Here is a 16402-nt window from a genome sequence, read left to right as displayed (position 1 = left end):
CCTATCCCTAGTGCCTCAGACTGGTCATACTGGCTAATGGCACTCCAGATCAGGCCATCTTCTATAGCCCTCTCCCTTTTTTTGGTCATGCATATTTTCAACCATAAGGGCTAGATACTTCTTTAAATGAAAGCTTACATTATAAGAAAACTGAATTCTTCACACACCACCTATACCAGTGTGGTATAGAGGACAGCGTATTAGAATAGGTCCAGGGAGACAAAAGTTCATAACCTCCACTTAGCAATGAAGCTTTATGACATATAAGACAGCAGGTCTCTAGCCTGGGAAGTTTCCGGTGCATAGTTTGGCACAAAGAGAAAGAAAGATGAGGGAGGAGAGGGGTGGGAAGGCAGGGATTGACAGAGGAAGAATGGGGTTATTTCAATTACACCTATTTAAAACTTTGTTCTCTTGAGCCTGTCACTCTTATATCCCGCAGTCCAACCAACCTCACAGGGTTGTTGCGAAGATAAAGTGGGAGCGGGGGTGGTACAAAAACCCAATAAATAATAAAATAGGGGCGTGGGTGTCTTGGGCTTGCCAATCAGAAGGTCGGTGGTTCGAATCCCTGCGACAGAGTGAGCTCCCGTTGCTCTGTCCCAGCTCCTACCAACCTAGCAGTTTGAAAGCATGCCAGTGCAAGTAGATAAATAGGTACCGCTGCGGCAGGAAGGTAAATGGCATTTCTGTCATGGTGTTCCATTGAGCCAGAAACAGTTTAGTCATGCTGGCCACATGACCCAGAAAGCTGTCTGTGGACAAATGCCAGCTCTCTCCACCTGAAGCGAGATGAGCGCCACAACCCCATAATTGCCTTTGACTGGACTTAACCATCAAGGGGTCCTTTATCTTTTCTTTTACCCAATAAATAATATAATCATTAATAAGTTGATGCTGTTGAGGCACATCTGGAAGCAACACAGTATATACCAGGCAAAATATTATTCTGCACTTGCAAATGAAGCTATTCCCAAGGCTGCTCACCTGATTGGAAGGAAATTTCACTGATCATCATCCAGGTGTCAGCAAAGTAGAAGTGGCAGAGTATGGCTTTCCCCACACGCTGACTGAGGGGGACGGTCACAAATCGTGCGCTGGGGTTCTTGTCGTCCAAGACGGTGTCCACGCCCACGGGGTCTGGCTCCCACTCAGCGATCAGCCGTGGCTTGAAGAAGCACTCCACCCTCTCAAAGATCTTCACTCCCTTGGAAAACATGTTGTTGCAATGGACCTGGAGTTGGAAACAGCAGTGGCCAAGTTCAAGCACTCTTTTCTCCCTCAGAGGACCAGGAGGGTTATAAAATGGCTACCAATACAGGAGGCAAGCAACATGGCTGCCAAGGAGGCAACCAACCTTCATGGAGGTTGGTTTTTTAAAACATAGTTATTAATTTTTCTGACGCAAAGTGAGTTATAAGAGTCTTAAGACATAACATAACAGGCTTAAGACAGTTCAATAACTATACATACGGGTAACCTTATTTATTTATTATTTATCTTACCTCTTTCTTTTTTCATATATATACAGTATATGGGTTACAGGGTTCTGAGGTGAAGATATAATCAAAAGGTCCACTAGTGTTAGGGTACATTGGAGGCAGAGAGCAGGCATTTTTCTTATTTCTGTGTTTTCTCAAATGAGTTCTTTATCTTTTGTGCCCTGGTTGCCTTTAGTTTTTGTGTTAATTTCTCTAAAATAGCACATAGCCAAGCCTTTCGGTACCACTGGATGATAGAAACTTTCCGTAGTGTCCATCAGTTCTGAGCTCAGGCAGCCAACAGTAAACGACTCAGCAGCACTTTATGGATGAGATCTAAACTTCTGTCTAGAAACGTATTTAGCAACACCAACATCAAAGATGGATATATCCATTGACCAGTTATCTCAGTGATCTCCAGACATACCTTCATGGATGTGAAGTTCCTTTGCCGATCGAACTGGAACTCCATCTCAACAGCACCGCTGCTGAAGCTGTCGTTCTTCCAGCCAACATAGTCGTAGCCTGGCCACACGCGGTACTGGTGGCTCTTGGTGAAATCGTCCAAGCCCAGGACGCCATCTGTCAGCTGGCCCAACCCACCATGCAGGAGCCTGGCAAGAGAGCATTTGCGGTTACACGCCAGCAAGGAGCATCCCTAGACTGAGAGGTGCCGTCTTCAAAGACATGCCAGGCCTTTCTGCCGAATGATCAGCTTTCGTTAAAAGGAGGGGAGATGAGAGGGTTAAGAAAGCGGACAAAATACACTTAGAGACAGTGGCTTTTTCCCAGGGGGGTACTCAAGGGTATGCAGTACCAGCACCGCTTTTGTTGTTGTTAAAAAGTGTAGCACTTACTGTAACAACTTCATGGTGAGTACCGGTACCTATTTTTCTAGGGGGGGAAGCACTGCTTAGAGGGAAGTAGCTAAGGGCAAAGCTAAATAGGTTGTTAAATTGCATGCATAGAAAATGAATGTGCATTATCTTTTTTGCTATGCAAATAGCAGCTGGTGGGAAAAGAGGAATTTAACTCATTGGGCCTGCCAAGAACTCCTTATTTAGTGTACATTCATGATGACTGATGCTCTCGATGGGCCTGTGAATGTTTCTTCATTTCCAACTGGTGCATGTCCTGCTACTTCCTGCTGAAATCCTGCCCCTTTGCATACCACAAATGTTCGGAGTGGGGTGCCCCGCTTTTGTTGTGTCATGGCACAAGAGTGCCCCACCGGATGGCAATAATGCAGCAATGTTGGGGAAGCATCATGGAACAACTCAAACAGCAGAATGGTATGTGGACAGTCCCGTATAAATCTAGCACAAATACTCTATTAAACCATCAATGGCACACTGCAGAATACACCCACATTTAAGAACGAAAAACACCACTCTGGAGGTGCCCTTTCTCTCCCTGTCGTGCCCCTGACCAAAAGATCCCCTATCAGAAGCTCTGTTGGTGCAAACCAAGCGGAGTATCTCTTGAAATGAAAAGCAACTTCAGAGAAAAGAGATTTCTGTTGAGACCGCCTGAGGCAGTGAGAGAAAGAGCTAACCTCTCCCCCACCAACACCACCTCCCCGCTCACTCTCATTAGTCCTGGGGCTGCTTAAGATTTCCCTTGGGTGCCATTTACAGGACAACAAAATGTACTTTTTAACTGCATTCCCACCATTAACAGCACACGCAGTTTAGCCCTAAGGTTTCCAGTGGCTGGACAGTGTGGCTGCAGCCTGACTCATTTGCTCTCCCCTGTGACTAATAGAGGTCAAATAAGTTATGCAAAACATATATGCATATTTTCTCGATCTGTTACGCAGATTGCGAAATGCAGCTTCGTTGCGTCACACAATTTTTGTTGTCATAGTTTGAGTGCAGTCCACCCGCTGTCCAGCTATTTAACGCCTGTTCTGAGCACCCAAAAAATCCCAGGCACTGATCTCCTTCCATCGCCCAGTTTGGAAGGTGGCCTTCAGGCTGAAAAAGGTTCCCCATCCCTGTTTTAGAGAACTGAGGGAGAAAGGGATGTTTCACCCACCTACGCAGGGTGCTTCTTACCTGCGCTCCTGATAACCATCATAGGTTGAGTCGTTCAGGTAAACGATGGGGTGGCCAGGAGCTGCAATCATCTCCCCCTCAGGCATGCTATAGGATTCCAAACCATCTAGGGAAGGAGACAACCAGGGGTCAGTTGGAGGCTTTTGAGCCCTCTGCCTGCACAACCAATCTGAGCAAGAGGAGCAAGGGTCTTCTTCCCATCTCTTCTTGGCCACAAGTGGCCAAGGCAGAAAACAAGCAGGCTTTCAAGCCAGGCAGCAGGAATGAGCCTTCTGGTGGCAGCTCAATCGATACCCGAGCAATGATTTGCTCAGTGTTCTGGATCTAGACCAGAGTCAGCAGCTATATAGTGCGAGTTGGGACTCTGACCAGTGGTGCCGCTGAAGAAGGAACCCAGCAAGCATCTCCACTTCAACGTAATATATGGAGCAGCCTTCTTCAAGATGGTGCCCTCCAGATGTTTTGGACAATAACCCCCATCATCCCTGACTGTTGGGGCTATTCTGGCCAGGGCTGATAGGGGTTATAGTCCAAAATATCTGGAGGACACTGGGAGGAGGACGGCTGATACAGAGAGTTACAAACACCAGCGTCCCACTACCAGAATTTCCTGCAGCCTTATCGGGGACTTGCTGAAGTTCAAGTCCTTACCAGACCAAACACAACCATAGAGTTCCACCCGCATGCAGACAGTCATGGGCTGCTCAGTCACTGGGATCACTCGGATGTAACGGGCAATGACAGGCGGGCGAAGGTCTTTCAGGACAACGTCATATGTGTCAGTGTTGCCTTGAATCACCTGGATTGGAAAGAGGTCGTGATAAGGCTATTGTGCAATCAGCATCTGATAAGCAGCAAACACTATAGAACTGATGAAGAATCGCAGGCCAAGGGGTCAAATGTGGCCCTCTGGGCCCCTCTAACTGGCTCTAAGGACTCCAACCATGCCACACCCCTCACCAGCCCTACTTTGCTACCACACAGCCTGTTTATCAAGCATTCCCCGATTAGTTTGCAAGGGGATTAGATGACGTTGGCTATTTAACGAGCATTCCACCTGATTTGCATGCAGGGAGGTTAGATGATGGTTGCATCAAAACAAGGGTTATTACCCACCCCACTCAGACATGAAAACAAAGACCACCACAGCCAACCACAAACAAACAACCACACCCTAGGCCAACCCCAACCTCTCTCACCACCAAAGGAACACAAGTGAACAGCAAAGAACCTGCACAAGTAATGCTGACCCAAACCCTACATTTAGTAAGTAAAATAGAAACATTGCCACCCGACCCCCCCACCCATCTTCCCCCCCTCCACCTCTTTCCCCCTTTTCTTCCTAATGTCTCAATAAATGAAACTGATCTGTAAAAATGTTACATGGAGGGAAAAATACGAGACATTGCACACACACACACACACACACACACACACACACACACACACACACACAAAACAAGGGTTATGCCTGGAGAGCCACTGCCAGTCATTGTGGACAACACTGAGCAAAATAGGCCAGTGCTCTCAATATAAAGCAGTTTCCTATGCTTCAAAGTAAATACCTTGGCATCCGCTGACAAATTTTCAACCAGAAACAGATCCAGAGAATGGTCTGAACCGAGTGCGACAAGGAGTTCAAGGGCTGAAGTTAAAGAATTTTGGAGAGAGAGTTTGGAGGTCACCTGGATAGGTGACCTAATAATTATTTTTAATGAGGTTTAGTAACTTTTGAAGATTTTCAAGGGCTCGTCACTCTTCTTCAGAGATGTCCTGACCGCATCTCACCCACCTGCTTGTTCTGACGATCTTTCCAAGAGAGCCATCGCTCCCCGTTGCGGCTATAGTCAATCCGATAGGCACGGGCAAACTCTTTCCCAGTTGCCCGGGCGTGCCGACCTTGCGTCCCCACCAGTGTGATGAAGAAGAGTTTATGTAGGTCTATCTGGAGAAACTGCACATCTTCAGGTTGCAGGAGACCCGCCGGACACCATGCCCCATCACCCTCTTCTCTCAGCAACCTGAGAGATAGAGAGAGGAAAATAACGTCACAGCTCAAAGATCAGGTATGAACGTGGGAAGAATATGCAAGGCCAGCCTGAGCACAGAATTCATGTGTTCTATGTGGGGCTGCTTTTGAGATTGGTCTGGAAGCTGCAGCCAGTGCAACATGCCGTGGCTTGAGTGCTCATTGGGGCAGGATATCACCACCATGCTCTAGTGCTGCTGGGGAAAAAAATGCACTGGCTGCCAATTAGCTACCAAGTTATGTTCAAGATGTTGGTTCTGTTGTATAAAGCCCCATACAGCTTGGGACCAGAATATCTGAAAGATTGGTCCATCCATTATATATGTGATTCATCACTGTGCTCTGCAGGAGAGAAATGCCTTTCCAGGAGGTTGTTATGCACAATATAGGAACCTTTGGTATAACACCAACCTTTTGGAATTCCCTCCTGTTAAATATTATGGCAGGTATAATCTCTGTTGTCTCTCTGGCAGCTGCCAAATAGCTCCCTCTTTCAACAACAAGAGGTATTTCCCAGTCTGTACTGGATTTTTTCTTTTAGTTCTGCTTTGTTTTATCGCTTGCCCTGAAGCTAAGCCCCACAGGTCATCCTGCTCACCGTGCATACTGAGGCCCCGTGGAGTCATACCACTGGCTGGAAGCAGTGATGTCCTCATCTCGGATGGTCCCTTCATGCATCCCCAGAGGGTATCGGCATATCGCTGAAGGAAGAAGAAGAAGAAGAAGAAGAAGAAGAAGAAGAAGAAGAAGAAGAAGAGGAGGAGGAGGAGGAGGAGGAGGAGGAGGAAAAAGAGTTTGGATTTGATATCCTGCTTTATCACTACCCTAAGGAGTCTCAAAGCGGCTAACATTCTCCTTTCCCTTCCTCCCCCACAACAAACACTCTGTGAAATGAGTGAGGCTGAGAGGCTTCAGAGAAGTGTGACTAGCCCAGGGTCACCCAGCAGCTGCATACGGAGGAGCGGGGAAGCAAATCCAGTTCACCAGATTATGAGTCCACTTCTCTTAACCACTACACCACACTGGCTCTCAGGGAGGGAGGGGACAGGAGGCAAAATGGTCATATTAGCATAAAGGCAGAGAACGTTTAAGAAAGCAGAGATATGCCCGGTTATCACTCTACAGGATCCACTTTCATTTTATCACTGCTCAGGATTGATTCATTGTGGGTGGGTGGGTGGGGGGGATGGGCTCAGGTTAACAACACTGGGAGTAGCACTGCTTTAATTGACCGCTTGCCACTGCCCTGGGCCCATTCTCCACATAACACCTTCTGAAGTTGCAGAGTCGCCAATAAATGCCTCCTTGGGTACTGTGAAGTCACGAGAGCACACAAATTGCCCTGCTAAATTGCCTTGTCAGAGGGGCTGCAGTTCAGGGGTGGGGAACCTTTTTTAGCCCAAGGGTCACATTCCCTCATGTGACACCTTCTGAGGGCTATGTGCCAGTGGCTGGAGCAACAGGTGTGGCTCCTAACTCTTTACAGTAAAAGCCAGAGGTTTCTACATGCAGCCAACCCTGCACATATCTCACAGTCTGCTATCCATGCAAGCAAGAGGCATAACTGCAGTTCAAAAGCAGGCAAAAGCTCTTTGAGCAGAGAGCAGAGCAGGGCCTTCGAGGAATGGGGGCAGGAGCTTGGGAAGAGCCCCAAAAAGGGCCACTTTTGGGGCCCAAACTTGAGGTTCCCCGCTCCCCTTGTGGCAGCACGATTCCTGCCTTGATCAGGGGTCAGGCTACATGGCCTCTGAGTTCCCTTCTAACTCTTATAATTATAACTCTTATAATTCCTTCAAACCAAGCATTTGAAAGCCAGTCACCAGAACTCCCTCCACCAAACAAGATGGAAAGGGTGCCAATCCTATGAAGGCCGCATTTGTCAGGCTCCCATCCCAAATCACGACCATAGCAGCTTTTGCTTGAGAGCAAGGAACAGATCCTCCTCTCCAATGAAGAAGAGTTTGGATTTGATATCCCACTTTATCACTACCGGAAGGAGTCTCAAAGCAGCTAACAATCTCCTTTCCCTTCCTCTCCCACAACAAACGCTCTTTGAAGCGAGTGGGCTGAGAGACTTCAAAGAAGTGTGACTGGCCCAAGGTCACCCAGCAGCTGCATGTGGAGGAGCGGAGATGCGAACCCGGATCACCAGATTATGAGTCCACCACTCTTAACCACTACACCACACTGGCTCTCAGACAGGCGGAGAAGAGAGCCACCAGTTCTGCTTCTCCCTCTTTGACATCTAGAGGCACAAGGCAAGGTCCTCCCTCTCACCTCAATCCCTGGGGGCCAGCCTTTCAGCCCTCCATCTGCTCCTCCTTTGTCTTCTTCCATCTGGGGCTGCCAAACCATGCCAGATCCTGACAGAGCTGAGGGGCCAGTGAAAACTCAATACTTGGCCTGCTTTCTTCACTTATAGATAGTCCCCGGGTAACATCAATATATCCTTATGGCTTCCAGCGCCACTAATAGGCTGGTAACTCCCACCCAGCCCTACATTGCCACCCCAGAACTTCCTCTCACTCTCCTGTCCTGCATTGCCAAGACTGTCCATTTCTGGCACCACATTTTAAGAAGGTTGCAAGAAAACGGGGTTCAGAGCTTTACCCCACAGTCAAATCTGGCCTGTGAAGCTAGATCCTGATAAGCATCTGGCCCATGGAGCCAAAAATGTTTCCCCACCCTTGTTGTCAACCAACCCTCTCATCTTTCCTGCCAAACCCTGCCCTCCTTGTTCATTCTCCTGCATTTACTTTATTTAATTGATTTTATTCCATTTATGAACCGCTTCCCATAAAATATCCCGAGGCAATGTCACCATAAAAACACCACTAAAAACAATTTGAAATAATCCCATATGGAAAAATATATGTGCAAACATTAAAAGTAATATACTGTATACCCTTTTTTTCGCTCTATAGGACACACTTTTCCCTCTCCAAAAATTAAGGAGAAAAGTGTGTGCGTCCTATGGAGCGAATGCAGGCTCCCTGGCTTCAGCAATAGCAACGCGAAGCCTGCGCTCCAGAGGCTTCGTGTTGCTTTTGCTGAAGCCAGGAGAGTCTGGTCTTTGAGGCTAGCGGTGGGGGAAAGCAGCGCTTCCCCCCACCGCCAGCCCCACATTCTCGGGGGGCAGCGGGAAGGCACGCGATGCCTTCGCGCTGCTCCTGGACCTGGTTTGGAGGCTGGCGGTGGGGGAAAGCAGTGCTTCCCCCCCCCCCCAGCCCCACAAGCTCGGTGGAAAAGCCCGCAGGAGCCGCACGCTCTTTAAAGGGTGCACGGCTCCTGTGGGCTTTTGTGGGAGATGGGGGAATTCCCCCGCCTCCTGCAAAAGCCACACGCTCTTTAAAGGCTGCGGGCTTCTGCGGGCTTTTCTACGAGGTGGGGGGATTCCCCCACCTCCTAAAAAAGCCCGCAGGAGCCGTGCAGCCTTTAAAGAGCATGCCGCTCTTGGGGACTTTTCCCCAAGGAGGGAGAAGGGACTGAGTGGCCGAGTCAGTCCCTTCTCCCTCCTGTGGGCTTTTGCGGGAGATGGGGGAATTCCCCCACCTCCCACAAAAGCAGGGAGGAGGTCTGGGAGAAGTGCACAGGCTGCGTGCAGCCTGTCCGCTGCTCCCAGAGCTGGGGGGGGGTCATTTCCCCCCCCCTTGATTTTCCCCCTCTGAAAATTGGGTGCGCCCTATGATCAGGTGCGCCCTATAGAGCGAAAAATACGGTATATATAAATGCAATTAAGAACTACAGTGGTACCTCGGGTTAAGAACTTAATTCGTCCTGGAGGTCCGTACTTAACCTGAAACTGTTCTTAACCTGAGGTACCACTTTAGTTAATGGGGCCTCCCGCTGCTGCTGCACGATTTCTGTTCTCATCCTGAAGCAAAGTTCTGTAACCTGAAGCGTCTGTAACCTGAGGTACCACTGTATTCTGAATATAAATACAATTAAAAACAATTAATTAATGCAATATATTGATGCAATTTTAAAAACTTGCATACGCAGTTGCAAATTTCAAAATGAAAGGCATAGAACAGGCACACTAGCCTTGCCTTTATCTTAACTCCTCTTCTCCTTTTGTTACCTATATTACGTCCACTGTCAAGTCAGGTCAGGTCACCTTTTACAAGAAACATAGCCAAACACAGTCCCTTTCAGTGGCTGTGAACTACAACTCCCAACAGCCTTGGCCCTCGCCCTTGCTGGCTGTTTCGGAGTCCAACGTCATCATGCTGGCTACCACTCCTTTACAACATTGCAAAAATATAGCCCTTCCTCTCTATCCCCTTGGCAGAAACCAAAACAAGCTTGTCTACACTTTGTCACCTCTTACTTAGGCCAGTCTTCCCCAGCCTTGTATCCTACAAAGGTTTGGACTCAAGCTCCCATTAGCCCTAGCTAGCATAGCCAATGGTCAGGGATGATGGGAGCTGCAGCCTGCCTGTTCCAGTGCCTGAACTTCCAATTGCCCCATGACCTGGCATGAGTCCGGCACTTCTGATCCCAGCTGCTGCCTAAGAAGGCAAGAAGAGTCTGCTGGTTCAGGTGAAGAGAACGGCCCATCTAATCCAGCACCCAGCACTCACAGTGGCCAACCAGATTCCCCAATGGGAGGCCTGCAAGCAGGACATGAGCAAAAAAGCGCTCTCCCTTCTTGTGCTTTCTAGTCACTAGTATTCACTGATAGCTACAGGTGAAACTCGAAAAATTAGAATATCGTAGAAAAGTTCCTTTATTTCAGCAATTCAGCTTCAAAGGTGAAACTAATATATGAGATCGACTCATGACATGCAAAGTGAGATCTGCTTCTACTTCTCAGAGGTCCAATCTTGCTCGATTTGCAATCCTTGTTTTGCTGATTTCCTTGAATATTCTAATTTTCTGAGATGGTTAATTTGGGGTTTTCATCAGCTGTACACCGTGATCATCGCAATGATAACAAATCAAGGCTTGACATATCTCGCTTTGCATGTCACGAGTCTATCTCATTTATTAGTTTCACCTTTCAAGTTGGATTACGGAAATAAAGGAACTTTTCCACGATATTCTAATTTTTTGAGTTTCACCGGTAGAACAAATAAAGGCTTGATATATCTCACTTTGCATGTCATGAGTCTATCTCATATATTAGTTTCACCTTTGAAGGTGAATTAGTGAAAGAAAGGAACTTTTCCACAATATTCTAATTTTTCGAGTTTCACCTGTACATCCTCCATGAATTTGTCCAATCCTATTTGAAAGCCATCAAAGTTGGGGGCCATCACAGCCTCCTGTGGGAGTGAGCTCCATGAAGTTAACTATGCACTCTATGAATTTATTTCTTTTATCTATCCTGAATCTTCCAGCATTCAGCTTCACTCAATGTCCACAATGTAGTAGTGTTTTGAGAGAGGGAGAAAAACTTTCCTCTATCCACTTTCTCCATGCCATGCCCCATTGTATAACCTTCTATCACATCACCTCTTACTCGTTTCCCCCCTCTAAATCAAAGTCCCAAATGCCGCAGTATCACCCCAATTTCTGTCTCATACAAGCTGTGCTACGGCCTCACATTTTGTTATAAAACACAGCAGCTAGCACTGAGGGTAGGATGGGGGAAGAAATTAAGTTTGCACCGAGAGGCATGGCAACATAATCTGTATTTTCCAAAAGAAGATGGCAACTAAAACACAGCCATCCTTCAAAATTCGCACTCTTCTGAATTTTGCAGTGCAGTTCTTGTCAAATAATGTGTGCAAAAAATTCAGACGCCAGGGTGTAAGTGTGCATAGAAATGCATTCAATCCTGAAAATAGCACAAAATTGAGGGAAACTTCCTTGCAAATGTTTTATAGGCCAAATTGCAATTTTAAAAATGGAGGAAATAGTGTTAAGATGCAAATGAATTTTATTGAGGGCTTTTAAAAAACAGCAACCACAGACTGATGTGGAGAGCTGAAAATTACAATGGATACTGAAATTGACAGACTGTTTTTCCCTGAGAGTCTCATGCAGGAACCCAGAAGTCCCTGGCTGTTGGGGTACAGAGACTGGGATGGCTCACCCAACAATTTAACAACACACCAAGAGCTTCCTACCAGGGTTGACTTCAGAGCTGGAGCAACAAGAGAGGCTGGCGAGCAGGAGGAGTGGCAAGCAGAGCATCCTTGGAGATGTGGGAGACGATGCCCACAGCCCGCGGGGTCAGTCGGGCGGTCCTCCCTGGCCGCCAGTCACTGCCATTCAGATCTCTGAGAAAAGGAAGAAAGACGTGATTGGCTTGCAGCTAGATTTTCAGGCGATGTGTACCTATGGTGATATAAAAGCGGTGTCTAACTGTTTTTGGTTGTGTTTGTGTTTTTTTTTTTTGGTTCAAGATCTGCATTCACCCCTGGCCAACTCTTTAAGTAAATAGAGATTTATGGACCCAGGGCATGCAAGTTTACTATCTTATATGACAGGGATAATCATGCATGTAAATTGTATGCAAATTATCCAAGGGTTGCAAAGGCAAGAAAACATCATAGGGGTGGGCTAGCTGGCTATCATAGGTGCTGACCCTTGAGTGTTTCATTGGGCATGTTCGGACTTGCTATTTTGGGGTAGGATTCAGTCACATACTGGGAAATTCAGTATGATTGGGAGGTCACTCCCCCCCCCAAAAAAAACCTTGACTTTTTGCAATAAGGAAGGTGACGGGAAAATGTACTGGAATGTTAGGGAGGCACTGCTTTCACATGCCATCAGCTAACCTTCCTACAAGCAAAGCAGGATGAATGCTCATTAAATAGCCAACTTAATCTAATCTGCCCAGAAACAGATCCGGTTGATCAATAAAATAGTTGTCAGGAAGCACGCATTCATAGAATACCTCCAAGGTGAATTTTTATTTAAAAATATTTCCAGGTTATAAGAACATAGGGAGCTGCCTTATACTGTACCATGTCAGACCATTCATCCACTTAGCTCTATATTGTCTACACTGACTTGTAGCAGCCCTCCAGGGTAGGGTTTACTTATTTACTTATGTAGCCGAAGCCAAGATACATAAAACAAAACAAAATACATGACAGGCAATATAATTATTAAAACTGTGCATTCCGCCAAATAAAAATCTGCTGCACTGAAGAATTTAACATGATTTCCACAAACACTTCTCTGAAAGATTTAAATCTTTGAACAAGGCTGTTCTTAAGTCCTCATAAACATGTACAGACTCTCTCTTTCGGAGGAAGTCAGGAAGCTGCCTCATATTGAGGCAGGCCATTGATCCCCTTAGACAACAAGGCTCCAGAAGATTCCTACCCCAGTCCGTGCTGATTGCAAAAGTTGTGCTAGGGGGTGGGGGCTGGGTTTAGCAGCCCTAACTCCTTCCCACCCTTTTCAATGTAATGGGATTCCTTTGCATCCCTCCCATGGGTAATACACATTTGTCCCGAACCTCCTCACTTATGCCCAAGCACAGATAGGAAGGTGAAACCAGAAGCAGCCCAAATTGTCCAGACGGAGAGCTCATGAAAGTGTTAAGATCTCCTCGCCGGGGGCCCGGGGTGGATCTAGTTGCTAATTGCTAACAGCTGGCAAAATGTACATTAAAAAAAAATCCACCACAGCCATTGGATGAACAGAAACATTGGGAGCCCATCACAGAAAGAAAGAGGCGGGCTAGGAGAAGAGGAGACAGAACAGCTGCTTGAACCTTGAGTTGGCGGGAGGGGTGGGGGCAAAGGCACCCATTCCATGCTGGAGAGAAGCCACTCACTTATTCTTGTCTCATCTCTCATTCTGTTGCATACGTGTGCACTGCCTCTTGTGTGCCCTTGCACATGCAAGGCTCCTGGTGCTCATGCTCTTGCACACTCAAAACATTGCTACATGCGCACCACTCTTGATAGCACACAACACACCCCTCCTCCAAGTCCTCTGCAGGGAGCTGTTTCGAGGAGGAAGTGGGCCCCTCAGCATCTGCCCACCTCCTGCTCCTCTCTCAAAACCTTGGTGGAGTGACTAGATCCACACAAGCTCCTGCCCACAGCCTAGTGCGCCCTCCACAGATGAAAGGATGCTTGTTATTTGTTCTGCCTCATTCCACCCCTTTGCCTACATCTTTAGATTTCTCCCCAGTTTGGAATCGGCTGAGTTGGGCCCACACATTTCACCTGCCAAGAGAGTGTTGCCTTTTTCAGCCAGAGGGTCACAATGCCTGCTGGATGAGCACCCAGGGCTGTAAGCCAGTGGCGGGCAGGGCCAGAAACAAAAGTGGTTGGAGCAATACATGTAATGTACAACACGAGTTGGGCAGCTCCAAGTAGTGGCACCACCATGTGGCAAGTCAAGCACAGATGCAATACACCAGACAGGCCATTTCCGGGATTAAGGGGGGTCAAAGTGGAGGCAAGTATTTTCAGCTAGGCTAAAGGGACTCTTATCATGGCAGAAGCTCCATGTTTGCCAGTTAAGAAATGGAGCAGAGGTAGCTTTTCAACTTGTAAGCCAGGGGTGAAGAAACTTCTTCAAGCCAAATGGGGTATGGCATTCCCTTCTGCACAACTTTTCAGGGGCTTCATGCCACTGGGGGATAGGGCCAGAGGCAAAAAGCAGGGCCAATTAATGCAAAAAAATAAAAATAAAAAATCCCTTTGTACAGTAGACAAGGTTCTACACACTCTCACACGCCTCTCCAAAACCTCAATCCAGGCAAGCAAGAAGCATGATCAGAGCTCAAGCACATATTCCAGCTAGTCAAGAACACTTGGCCTGGAGATAGTTCCTAGGGCCTGATAGAGAGACCTGGAGGGCCACAAGAGGGCCCCAGCCCTCAGATTCCCCACCAATGTAGACATGTGGGAGGAGGGGCATAAATGTGGATTAGAAATTAATTGGGCAAGCAGAAATGATGGCTTTATGACAGCATAGCCACCCATGTGTCGTCCAGACTGTTTCAAAAAGCAAGAAAGTGGATCATGCTCATCACTATCATCATGGCATGCACATGCTGCGTATTGATTCCCCAAACGTCGCCAATGCTTCTGCGTGTCTTATGTTCAAAGGCCAAGGCCTGCTTTTGTTGCAAGAAAACATGGTACACTTTCACCAAGTAACACATTGCACATCGGCTCTCCTCACGTGAGAAGAGAACGTCATGCATTTCCTGCTCTTGTTTGACCGAGAGAACGCTGCGCATCTCCTGCACACTCGAAGCACACCAGTTCCTGCCCTTCCGAAAATAAAAGAGCCTGATCCATCTTCCCCACACACAAAGCGAGGACGCCGACACCCCTTTCCCTCCTCCCAGGGGAAACGCGAAGCATCCTTGCGCCCCTCCTGGCCTCTGCGTTGCCCACTCCTGCCTGCTGTGGCCAGGGCACCCAGCTGAGTCCCCTCCCTCCACAGCCAGGAAGCACAAGAGGGCACAGCTGGGCCTCAGTGGCTCCAGGAAAAGAGGGCAAGCAGCCAATATTGTCTCGAGCCCGAACAAAAGAGAAAGCATGCAGGAGAATTTTCAAAGGGGGCTGACCAGAGTTGCAGAGAAGGGCCCTACCTGACAGGCCTAGCCTTTGTGCAGCTGCCGCAGCTGCCTCCACCGCCATAGCAATCCCAGCCTTCCTACTGCCATGGATTCCGCTGCGCTGGGCTTCCCAGCATCTCTCCCAACACCACCCCGCTTCGCAAGCAACTTTTCCAGCAGTTTGGAGATCCGCTCAAACTTGTGGCTCAGACTCCTCCTTCTCTCTCCCTCCAGTCCTTCCACACACAGGCCCAGGAGACTTCCTTGCCTTTGTCACTACAGTTTCTATGGCAACACCCTGACGGAGGCCATGGAAAAGAGATTTCTGTATATGTGTGTTAAAAGAGGGAGAGAGGCGGGAAAGAAAAAGCTGCTGTCTCCTTTAGCCTCTGTCCCTCCTTCCTTCTCTCTCTCCCCCTCTCCCCACCTCCCACCCCCTTTCTCTTTTCCTCCAGCCCCCTTGGCTGGGAGCAGCCTCCATTGGTGGCGGGGCCAGGCTTCAGCCTGGAGTCAGGCCAAGCATTGCATGCACATGAAAAACCCACAACATTAAGGAAGGGTTTTCTCCCCCCCTCCCAAGTAAAACAGAGGCTGTGTGGTGTGCACATGTTGGTGTGCTTCAAGGCTTTCTTCTCTCTCCCCACCCCCCTTTGACTCCCCTCAACCTCAGTTTATTTCCATATCCCTACAAAAAACTGGGAAGTCCCACACCAAGGCTGGAACCGGCCCAGAGCTGCTGCCGCCGCTCCTCCTCCAGGATCAAATCTCAGCTCGACAATGCCGAACTTTTGCCCTTTGCAAATGTTGTGGTTCGTCAAGAGGGTTTTGGCCTGAGGGTGTCCAAGGCATGCACAAGCAAAATGAGTAGTATATCATGTAGGGTATCTTGGGGAAACGGCCACTGTCAGAGGAAAGGACGTTGGGCTGTGCAATGTCAGGATTAAAGGCAATATGTGGTTGTTCCCTTCTTCAATTAATCCCCGCAACAACCCTGTGCCGTAAATTAGGCTGAGAGGCGGTGACTGTCATCCAGTGAACTTAATGGCTGAATGGTGGTTCAAACCCTGGCCTCCCATGTCCTAGTCTGACACTCTAACCACTACACCACACTGGCTCTCATATGATGCCCCCTCTTTACTGAGCATCTATTCTGATTTGTTTGCAAGAATGTTGTTGCGTTACATTACGTTACGTTACATTACTGATCTCCCACCTTTTTCTCCAAGGAGCTCAAACTAGTGTGCAGGGTCCCCCCCCCCCCCTCCAACCGCATTTAATTCCCACCACAACCCTGTGAGTGAGGTCAGGTAGTGACTGGCCCAAGGTTGTCCAAGTGGGGGTTTGAATCCTG

At 48.0% G+C, this 16402-nt stretch overlaps 1 protein-coding gene across 4 annotated transcripts in view; it reads right to left on the bottom strand.

Moving 5' to 3' along the window:
- Window positions 1–15450, bottom strand: part of LOC114588929 (discoidin domain-containing receptor 2-like) — a 31521-nt gene extending 16071 nt beyond the window's left edge. For 2 of the 4 annotated variants that reach the window (XM_028714729.2, XM_028714730.2), the window contains exons 1-8: window positions 15085–15450; window positions 11642–11794; window positions 6166–6268; window positions 5331–5559; window positions 4190–4337; window positions 3539–3644; window positions 1909–2095; window positions 988–1234 (exon numbers count right to left, since the gene is read on the bottom strand). In XM_028714729.2, coding sequence (XP_028570562.1) covers window positions 988–1234; window positions 1909–2095; window positions 3539–3644; window positions 4190–4337; window positions 5331–5559; window positions 6166–6268; window positions 11642–11708 — 1087 coding nt within the window. In that variant the 5' untranslated portion in view covers window positions 11709–11794; window positions 15085–15450. Of the gene's footprint in view, window positions 1–987; window positions 1235–1908; window positions 2096–3538; window positions 3645–4189; window positions 4338–5103; window positions 5291–5330; window positions 5560–6165; window positions 6269–11641; window positions 11795–15060 lie in introns of those variants that run through there. The other 2 variants (XM_077922750.1, XM_077922751.1) reach the window with 2 other exon arrangements.
- Window positions 15451–16402: the final 952 nt, after the last annotated feature.

Source organism: Podarcis muralis, chromosome Z (assembly GCF_964188315.1).
Source record: "Podarcis muralis chromosome Z, rPodMur119.hap1.1, whole genome shotgun sequence".
Taxonomy (NCBI): domain Eukaryota; kingdom Metazoa; phylum Chordata; class Lepidosauria; order Squamata; family Lacertidae; genus Podarcis; species Podarcis muralis.
This window is presented reverse-complemented; position numbering and strand designations above follow the sequence as displayed.